Source organism: Danio rerio, chromosome 14 (genome assembly GCF_049306965.1).
Source record: "Danio rerio strain Tuebingen ecotype United States chromosome 14, GRCz12tu, whole genome shotgun sequence".
In the NCBI taxonomy this organism is placed as follows: Eukaryota; Metazoa; Chordata; class Actinopteri; order Cypriniformes; family Danionidae; genus Danio; species Danio rerio.
Window position 1 is genome coordinate 1,498,646 of NC_133189.1, and position 11,355 is coordinate 1,510,000.

Consider the following 11,355-nt stretch of genomic DNA (forward strand, 5'->3'; position numbering starts at 1 on the left):
GAGTATTAGTAGACTGTAAGGGTGTCACGATCCTCCAAATCCTCGATTCTAAAGGCATGATTCGATTACATTTTCGATTATGAATAATTAATTAATTAATGACCAATTAATTATTTGTAGCCTACCGTTTAAACTACCTGACCTGACTGGTCTTTGTTTTACCCATAAACAAATCATACAGTAAATGAATAAAGGCAAGACACACACATAATTACCACCTGTCAATCACTTTTTCGTGAATAGGCAGTGATCTGTGTCGTTATAATGGCGTCTGTAAAAAAGACGCACAACCAACAGGAACCAGCCAACAGTATCTGAGGTGTTCGCTAAAATGACTAAGTACAAGTGAGTGAAAGATTGAAGCAGTCCTCTGACTGCCTGGACCTGCTGTCTCGAGCGCATGGCTGTGTGTGCGTCTGTGTCTGTGTGGTCACGTGATGTGCATTTTCAGAGGTAGAGAGGAAGGAGGGCTGCTCAGAAATGCTACACGTCACTGTGGATGTCAAATCGTTGTAGTTCTAAAATGCCATTTAAAAACAAAGACAGTGTAAACAGGGCCTGAGTGTGTACTTTACGCGAGTGGATTTGCAACGGGGGCGGGCGGAGGATCGCGATGCCGGTGTTGTCTATCGGACGAACCGTACGTAATACGTACATAGCAGAGCTTGCAAAACTGTGTTTTTCAACACGAACGTTGTCAACATAACTCACTGGAAATCCAAAATGCTTCCACACCGGCGACTTCATTGAAAGAGGAGAGGGTTTAAGTTCTGTCGACGGGTCTCCTGCTTCTGTAGTTTAACAAGCACTTCAACAAGCCGGTTTTTTCCCGCTTGGCAGGCCAAGCTGACGTGACATGGGGGCGTGGCAGCATCGACGATTCTATTTTTTGATTCAATAATCGAAATTGAGCATAAATTTCGTTCGATTTCGATTAAAAATCGAAATCGTGACACCCCTAGTAGACTGCTTAATATCTGCTGATTCTGCTCCTTCAACAGACATTTAACTGACTATAAGAAACTTTGCAAGTGCATGTCAACTTACACTAACCCCAAGCCTAACCTACAGTCTACTTATAATCTAATGACAATTAGTTGATATGTAGATGCAATGTAACTTAATTCAACAAAAGGACCATCAAATTAAAGTGACCGAAATATAGCCCAGACATGCTAATCATGCAGGACATTTTACAGAAAGCTATTTGATTTCTCAACTTAAATGCCAACAGTTATTCTTGTTTTCTAGCCGACTCAACCCTCTGTCCATCTCTGCATGGGAGGTGAATAATCAGATCAGTCTTCACGTGGTGGTGGAGGGGAAAGTATTCTCTAAGTTCTCCAGCTCGTATGAGCAGATGGGCTCGCATGTGGTCAGTATGTCCGCCACCGATAAAGTCATGCAGTGGCAGGTGTTGGGCTTCCAGGGGGCGCTACTGAGCCACTTCATTGAGCCCATCTACATGAGCAGCATCTTCATTGGTAAGTTTTTATCAATCTTTTTATTGGTCAGATACAATAGAAGTGCTCTCATTTAACCATGATTTTCTATCGATACTATAATATTCATTTTTGGGTAAACCTTTCCTTTAAAACATGTGCAACTTGCCCTTTTTTCTTGCACATGTTGTTTGCTGTTCCCAAAGTAACCGAAGCACATGCTGTAAAGGCTCCGCCCTCTTTTGGAAATGGGGTGGGGCGCTGCAGCTTATTTGCATTTAAAGAGACACAGAAGGCAATGTGGTTGTAATAAGTGCACTCAAGTATGATTTTCTAATGATACTGTAATATTTTTTTCCATATGCATATGCTTTGTTTGTTGTTTCCACATATAGCACAAGCTGTAAAGGCTTCGCCCTCTAATATTCATTTTGGGTGAACTTTTCTTTTAAAACAAGCACACATATATATTGTTTGCTTTTCCCAGACACGGTACAAGTTGTAAAAGCTCCGCCCTCTACTGGAAAGGGGGTGGGAAGCTGCAGCTTATTTGCATTTAAAGAGACACACAGTAAAACAATATGTTTTCAATGAAAGTGCACTCATTTAAGGATGATTTTATAATAATATTATAATATTCATTTTTGGGTGAACTTTTCCTCTAAAAAATGTGCATATGTTTCATTTGCTATTTCCAGATAGAGCACAAGCTATAAAATTCCCTGCCCTCTTCTGGAAAACTTGTCTGCATTTAAAGAGACACAGAAGAAAACAATGTTTTTGCAATAAAAAGTTATTATTTAAGTATTATTCTTATTTAAGTATGACTTTCTAATGATACTGTAATCCTCATTTTTGGGGGAACTTTTCCTTTAAAACGTGCATATGTTTTGTTTGCTATTTTTAGAGTAACCGAAGCACAAGCTGTAAAGGCTCCGCCCTCTTCTGTAAAGGGGGTGGGGAACTACAGCTTATTTGCATTTAAAGAAACACACATAAAAAAACCGTGTGTGTTTATTTCCATTCAAAAGATGCAGTAATACTGCACCTTTAAAGGTTTTGTGAATTTAAAATAATATTTTTTTAGATGTTAGTATCAGTATGTTGTTCTTTAAGATATTTATAAACTTCCTTTATAAACTCTGTGGTACAAAACAGCGAAGAAATTTACATTTAGAAAATATAACCCTAATATAATCATCAAAAACGTGCATTTTTTTCACTTTTGCCTAAATGGATCAACAATATTTCACATCAGCTCATACTTCAGTTTCTCATCAAATCTTCTGACCAATCAAATGCTTTCTAGTGTCTGCCATGCCCCGCCCCTTCTTCTCATTGACTTTTCATTTAATGCGCTTGAGCTCAATCACTCTCACTGGCAGAGCTGTGAGAAAAACAAAACACGATTGGCTGTTTTTATAAAGGGGAGGAGCTACTCTATGCCCCGCCTTCATGTTTCAGTTGAGTTTACATCAAAAATACAATAAAAAATGCACATTCACGAGACCTTTAAAGCTACATTCATAGTACCTAAAACACAACATTGGAGCAAGCTAAACTGAAACCAAACCGGCTAATGATACAGGCCCTGATGTTGTTTTTCTCAGGTGATGGCAGCTGCAGTGATATCCGCGGTATGGAGATGGCAGTGAACCAGCGTGTGGATGGCATCACCTCAGCGCTGCCCTTGTATTACTGCGTCTACCGACCGCACATCAGCCTGGTGTCTTCAGCCATTCCTTCAGACACACGGCCCACACAGAAGTTCCTCAGCCTCAACTGGAGCCACGAAGACCTCACTCTGGAGATGGTGGACGCTCTGGAGGGAAAATCCACAGAAGAGTGAGTAGACACAATCTGCATTAAGGATGGGTAATATGCATACTTAATGCAATAACAATATCATTAGCTATGTTTCCATTCAGAGATGCTAATTAAACTTACAGTTTAGGATTATTAGACCTAAAAAGTCCAGGCGCCTCATGTACGAAGACTTGCGTTGAAATCATACTAAAACATTGCGTACGCACAAAGCTGTAAATGTGGGTACACAGTAAAAATTCAGATGTATGAAACACTGCGTACGCTGAATACCACGCATATTCTCTTTGTACATCCAAATGAATGTGAAACTGAGCGCACGTGCAAGAGCGCAAAACCCCTCCCTGCCTCCTCCCCCCTATAAATATGCTAATCACTCCACTTTGGTGTAACCAACGAAAAAGCGATGGCAAAAGCAAGCAAGAAGTGAAACTTCACAGAATGTGGATTGGAGGTGCTCCTATCGGAGGTAGACCGGAGAAAATCTGTGTTATTTGCAAGTTTGTCCTCAGAAATTATTAACAAAAGAAAAAAAATAGAGTGGGAGAGTTTAGCTGACGCGGTTAACACAGTGGGGTCTGAACATCGCACTGAGTAAATTAAAAAAGAAATGGTCCGATGTAAAGGTGCAGGTTAAGAGGAGAACAGCAGCGCACCGTCAAAATGTGGACGGGGGAACAGGGGATGCTGAACTAACACCTTTTGAGGAGAGAGTTTCCTCAATTATGGACGACACAATTTTAGAGTTAAATATTTTATCTCAAATGGTGGAGTTTAATTGACTTTTACAATTTTTTACATTAAAAGATATGTAAAAAATAATCTTGTGCAATAAGCAGGATGTTTTTCTGAACATTTTGGTTCTGGTTTTGTTGTATAATTTCATATGGTTGAATTTAATTCATTACCATGGTACTCTTTTTTAAAAATCAAGTAATTAAGCCTTGTGCAACATAAAGCGCACATATTTATGCCTATCTGACCTATTTTTGGCTCAAACTATAACAGGGGCTAAGAATTCAAGCATCAAGCTTTACCGTGGTTCAACAGCATGGTATGGAAACCTTATATACCTGCTAGACATGTGGATGATCCCATCCCGAACAGCTGGCATTGCATGGCTCAAAGATACTTTATAGTGTGCAGTTTAACACAACTGCCTCTAGGAGTCGCCAATAGAAATAAAGCAGACATGAAGTTGGCGCAGACCAACACACATTCTCACGTTAATTTCATCGTTAGTAAATCTAAACATGAGTGTGAAACCTGGCGTACGCAAAGTTTTTGTGCGTACACAGCATTGAAACATGAGGCTCCTGTACTTTTAGAGAAAAGTATTATTTTTTCTAAAAAAAACATAACAAAAAGTGTTGTCAGAACACACATGCAATGTAATATCTATTTAATTCATATTACATGCTGTTTGGTGATCTCACAAATAAATCCAGAAGAAATCACATCTGATGCCAAAATAAAGTAATTTCAAACACTTGATTGATGTTATATCACTAAGTCTCTTCTTTCACTGCAATTTATTCGCTGGAGAGACTGATTGAAGATTTTATTTTAATCATGAAAAGTCTAATTCTGATCATGGGGTGAATTTGTATTCATATAATGCAAATAATAAGATTTATTTATCCTTACACTTCATTTTATATTGCACCATGTATAAATATAACCACCTAAATGTAGAATTTTACTGTAGTGTTGGCCATTTTATTAACTGTTTCTTACATTATTCATGGAGTTAAAAGCAAATCAATGCATCAATAATTGATTGAATGAATTGATTTGATTGATTACTGTGTGCTAGGTCTGTACTAAGAAATAAATGAAACATAAATTATGTAGGCCAGGGGTGTCCAAACTCGTCCTGGAGGCCCAGTGTCCTGGAGAGTTTAGCTCCAACCCTGATCAAACACACCTTAGCCAGCTAATCAAGCTCTGACTAGATATACTGGAAACCTCCTGCAGGTGTGTTGAGGCAAGTTGGAGCTAATCTATGCAGGACACCGGCCCTCCAGGATCAAATTTGGACACTCTTGATGTAGGCCATTGGTGGCCCTAAATTAGGCATGTCCAAACTCAGTCCTGGAGGGCCGGTGTCCTGCAGATTTTAGCCCAACTTGCCTCAACACACCTGCAGGGATGCTTTTAGAAAGCCTAGTAAGAGCTTAATTAGCTAGTCCAGGTGCGTCTGATTGGGGTTGGAACTAAACTATGCAGGACACCGGCCCTCCAGGACCGAGTTTGGGCACCCTTGCCCTAAATAAAGCATTAAGAAGCATTATAAACATCTTTTTTTTTTTTTTCACTTAATATACAAAATAAAATTCAACTAATTATGAAAACAGAAAAATATAAACACACAACAAACTAATTATAAAAACCAACATTTATTAGAAACTTCCAGGTTTTCAAACTGAAAATGAAAGTGAAAGTGAAACTTTAATGAGTTAAGTGTGCTTTATAAAACTTGCATGTCTCTAATTTGGCATTATCACAAATTTATGGCACTTTGACCATTATTTGAGTTTAATTGCATTATACATCAGAATTATCTAATTTCAACCGCATGTTGAAAGTTGGCAACCCTGTTTGTTGTATTGATGGAGCTTTTTTAAGCTTGTCATGTTCATTTGTGCTTTTTCCAGCTCTCCGTTTAAGAGCAGTCCAGCTCTGGCCAGCCGTCTGTGCAAGGCAGCGATGTTCAGTCGATTTAATTTGGTAGCTAAAGAGTCCCAGAGAGAGGAGCTGCTCACTGCTGTCACCTACAGAGAAGCCAAGGTACTGCACGCTGCCTTATTTACAGCACGCACATGAAGAGCTGAATCTCATTTCTGATTAATACTGTTGACTACTATTGAATTGAATATTACTGAAAAAATAAATAAGATTAAATTAATGCAAAAAACAAAATGATACATATGGAACAGCTAAAATAGCTTAAGACTTGTCATTGTATATACAGTTGAAAACTAAATTATTAGACCTCCTCTGAAAGTTTTTTTTATATGTTTTTTTCATATTTATCTCAGAATTGCTTATTTTTTAAGAGTCAAGTCTGGAGAATTTGTTGTGCTCTTAGATTTTTCAATGGAAGTCTATTAATTTATTTGTTTGTTTATTTATTTGTTTGTTTGTTTGTTTGTTTATTTGTTTATTTATTTATAGAAATAGGCTAATTTTACAAGTACCACAGAGTTAAAGTGTTGAGTTTTCCTATTTTTAATCCATTTAGTCAATACGACCTGAACTCTTTTAGCTTAGCTTAGCATAAATCATTGAATCAGATTAGACCATTAGCATCTCACTCGGAAAAAAAACTCCTGTGAAAGGTTTTTTATTTATTTATTTATTTTTATTTTGATCTTTTCCATGGTGACGATGCATCATATTTTGCTAGTTATTTAGCAAGATACTAGTATTCAGCTTAACTGGGATAATCGAGTTAATTAAGGAAGTAATAGCCAAACAAAAAGTATCTTTGAGGGTAAATTTATTGACCTTAAAATTATTTTAAAATAATTAAAAAATGGTTTTATTCCAGCCAAACTAAAACAAATAAATAAGACTTTACCCAGAAGAAATAATATTATAGGAAGTACTGTGAAAATTTGCTTGCTCTGTTAATTGAGAAATATTTGAACACAGTTTTAAGATTTCGCTGGAGGGCTAATAATACAGTCTTTAACTGTATATATTACCACTCTCTGATGATTTAAAGTGCATCTTTTATTCTATTTGTTTGTACAGTAAAAAGGTCAATATTATCCTGTCAAAAATGAGAGACAAACTTACTGGTAATTCATTTAATTCAACATTGTTTATGAAGATGTATTTAAAGATAAATAGGCAATTGCATTTTAGCATAAATTAATTGATGTATTGTTAATTATGCAGAAAATTATGTATAATTTGCATGAATATATTTAAATGAACAAATATTCATTTCAGCAGCTCAGAATTGCTTATTTCTCTTGGGAGTCAAGTTTGGGGAATATATTGTGGACTTATATATTTTTAAAGGAACTCTTTGTTTGGATGGACAGACAGACAGACTGACTGACTGACTGATTGATTATATAGATAGGCTCATTTTACAACTACCATAGAGTTAAATAGTTGAGTTTTACCAAGTTTAAATCCATTCAGCTGATCTCCAGGTTTAGTGCGAACACTTTTAGCTTAGCATAGATCATTGAATCTGATTAGACCATTAGCATTCCATTTAAAAACATAAAATTTAAATCTATTTAAAGCTTGACTCTTTTGTAGTTTACTAAAAGTAAACCTCATTTACTTTGACAGACAGAAAATGAAATGGTAATTTTTGAGTTAGAAATTGACATTTTTGAATGAGATGCTAATTGTCCAATCTGATTCAATGATTTATGCTAAGCTAAGCTAAAAATGCTTCCGCCAGACTTGGAGACCAGATGAATCCATTAAAAAATGGTTGAAGTCAGCTGTTTAACTATATTTTCCTTCAAGAAGTGGAGTGTTACTTTAAACTTTCCATATGCATGACCAAATATGGGCACTTTGAAAGGAAATCATTCTTTAATACAAACTCCAACATGTTTATCAATTTAGTTTTGTGTTTAATGATTAATATTGACCGTCTTGTTCTTTAATAAACGTCAAGATGATGGCGAAGCCGTACCAAGAAGCGAAGAGCATGCTGAAGTCCTACCTGGAAAGAAAAGGCTACGGCCAGTGGGTGGAGAAACCACCAATCAGTGACCATTTCTCCATTTGAGGATCCACTTTCAGCTGCCGCAATGCCATGTTTAGTTCTCTGTGTGTTTAAATATGCTGTGAGTGCATGCTAAAGTGCTTTAGGTTTGCTTGTTTGTTTTGTTTTGTTCAGTTTTTGTTGTTTATCGATGGCAAAAAAAGGCTCTTATAGAGACGACAGACAGCACATGTGTTTGTGGACTGCGGGAACTAAAAGTTTCTTCAGGAGCAAAGATATTAAATAAAAACAGTTCAAGACAGTGTGAGATGATAACAAACGGGGAAGTTCTGCTTTGTTTCTAGGTAGAAATGTAAATGAAAGTGTGTTTTTGGTCATTCATTAACATTAATGTCAGAAATGTGTGTTAAGGAAATTATATTATGTAGGAATCTACTTGTGTTTTTTCTTTTACTGTGAATAACAAAACAAAAAAGACAATTTTGAAAAAGATTGCTTTGTGTACCTGTTACAGAAAACATTATTGATTATTTTTGAGCGAGAAATGGACATTTATGAGTGAGATGCTAATGGTCTAATCCGATTCAGTGATCTATGCTAAGCTAAGCTAAAAGTGCTCCCGGCAGATCCAGATATCGGCTAGTTGGATTCAAAAATGGTTGAACTCACCTGTTTAACTCTGGGATAGTGTAAAGTTTAAAGAGTATAAACAGATTACAATAACAGTTCAAGTCAAAGTGTCAGATGATAACAAACGGGGAAGTTCTGCTTTGTTTCTAGGTAGAGATGTAAATTAAAGTGTGTGTTTTGGGTCATTCATTTGCATTATTGTCAGAACAGCATTAAAGAAATCATATTATCAGAATCTTTTTTTTTTTTTCATTTTACTGTTAATAACAAAACAAAAAAGACAATTTGTAAAAAAAGATTGCTTTATAAACCTGCTACAGAAAACATTATTGGTTATTTTTGAGCAAGAAATGGACATTTATGAGTGAGATGCTAATGGTCTAATCCGATTCAATGATCGATGCTAAGCTAAGCTAAAAAATCTCCTGCCAGGTCCAGATATCGGCTAGTTGGATTCAAAAATGGTCAAACTCACCTGTTCAACTCATTTCAAGACAAAGTGTCAGATGACAACAAACGGGGATGTTCTGTGGGTCACACTTTGTTGATGGTTCGTTTGTTGAATTAAGTTACATTGCATCTACATACCAACTAATTCTCATTAGATTATAAGTAGACTGTGAGGTTGGGGTTGGGGTTAGTGTAAGTTGACATTCACTTGCAAAGTTTCTTATAGTCAGTTAAATGTCTTTTGAAGGAGCAGAATCAGCAGATATTAAGCAGACAGTCTAATACTCAAATGCACCATCAAAATAAAGTGTTATCGTTCTGTTTTGTTTCTAGATAATGCAAATGAAAGTGTTTGATTTTGGTCATTCATTTGCATTAATATTAGAACGTTGTTAAAGTAGTCAAATCTGAATCTATTTGTTTTATTTTTCTTCATTTTACTGTGAATAACAAAACAAAAAAGACAATTTGGAGGCAAAAAAAAATCCTTTGTAAACCTGTAACAGAAAACATTATTGTTTTTTTTTTGAGCGAGAAATAGACATTTATGAGTGAGATGCTAATGGTCTAATCCGATTCAATGATCTATGCTAAGCTAAGCTAAAAGTGCTCTCTCCATGTCACCTAAATAGATAAAAAAATGGTCAAACTCACCTGTTTAACTCTAGAAGAGCATACAGTTTAAAGAGCGTGAACAAAAATCTTATTTACAAAAAAACAGTACAAGACAAAGTGTCAGATGATAACAAACGGGGAAGCTCTGCTTTGTTCTAGGTAGAGATGTAAATGAAAGTGTATTTTTTTTGGTCATTTATTTGCATTATTATCAGAACAGAATTAAAGCAATCATATTATGTAGGAATCTACTTGGATTTTCATTTTACTGTTAATAACAAAACAAAACAAAAAAAAAAATCCTTCGTAAGCCTCTGTTACTGAAAACATTAATACCTGACTGTAGCTGGGTTTTTCCCTTTTTAATGCGTGTTTAAGTATCAAGTGCAAATAATGCCTTTCTTACTTAGGCTTTGGTTCTGTTTCTAGTCCAGATATCTAACACTTCCTAAATCAAGAAGCATTTTCTAGACAAGCAAAAAATATTCTCTTGTTTTTAGAAATAATGAGTCAAAATTAAGTGAGATGTTCATTAAAACAAGTGAAATAATCTGCCAGCGGGGAAAGCAAATTATATTGTTTTCACTTTGAAATAACTTTACTTTGCTCTCCCCATTTGCTTGTTTAAAAGGGTAAAACTCACTTAATTTTGATTTTATTTCTGCAAACAAGACTACATTTTTAGCCCGTCCGGAAAATTCTTCTTGATTTAGCAATCTAGATATTTGGACTAGAAACAAAGAGAAAAGTCTAAGCAAGAAAAGCTGTAGAGATGCCAAATTTAAATAAAAATCCCTTAATTCACAAAAAAAGTAGTTCCTTAAACGAAAGGATTTTTGAGAATCTCTTTTTTTAGTTCCATATAAATAAATGATTGTTGCTAAACTAACCTTCAGCCAGATTCTGATTCAGCTGGCAATTGATGACAGCATGGCGGTGGTAAAGTGTTATAGTGTTTTTATGTTTGATGTGAAAACGAGTGAATGCAAATAATGAACGATAGAAATGCGCTTGAAGACCGCATGACTGTACACTACCTGACAAAAGTCTTGCTGCCTATCCAAGTTTTATGAACAGCAAATAATAACTTGACTTCTAGTTGATCATTTGGTATCAGAAGTGTCTTATATGAAAGGTAAAGGCCTCTAGATTTTGCTGATTTGAGCTCAATAAAATCTGATCATGTCTTGATGTTGACTGATTTGATGAAGACAGTGCGCTCTGACTCTGCTCAGACTAAAGTGTCATCACTGAACAGAAATAATGTCCAGTATAGAATATAAAGTCCTGCTGCAGTGGAGACAGAATGAATATTGTGTCTGACTCCATCATGAGCTTGGAGGACTGCATCCATACATCTCTGACATGACTCAAATCACTGATTAATAAAGTCATCTGGAATGAAGAAGAAAGCGTTCAGCAGGATCCCAGAGTTCATCAAGAGTCTTTGTGTTCATCTTCATTACCTCCTCCTTCATCTTGCTCAATAATGTTGATGTCTGGTGACTGGGCTGGCCAATCCTGGAGCAGCTTGACCTTCTCTGCTTCCAGGAGCTTTGATGTGGAGGCTGAAGTATGAGGAGCGCTATCCTGCTGGAGAATTGTCCCTCTCCTGTGGTTTGTAATGTAATGGGCAGCACAGATGTCTTGATACCTCAGGCTGTTGATGTTGCAGATCTCTCGCACGCCCTC

At 36.2% G+C, this 11,355-nt stretch overlaps 1 protein-coding gene across 5 annotated transcripts in view; it reads left to right on the forward strand.

Moving 5' to 3' along the window:
- adad1 (adenosine deaminase domain containing 1 (testis-specific)) overlaps positions 1-11,355 on the forward strand; it is a 60,024-nt gene that overhangs the window by 15,857 nt on the left and 32,812 nt on the right. For 2 of the 5 annotated variants that reach the window (XM_073921493.1, XM_073921494.1), the window contains exons 9-11: positions 1,252-1,484; positions 3,053-3,287; positions 5,924-6,056. In XM_073921493.1, coding sequence (XP_073777594.1) covers positions 1,252-1,484; positions 3,053-3,287; positions 5,924-6,056 — 601 coding nt within the window. 5 annotated transcript variants of the gene reach the window in all.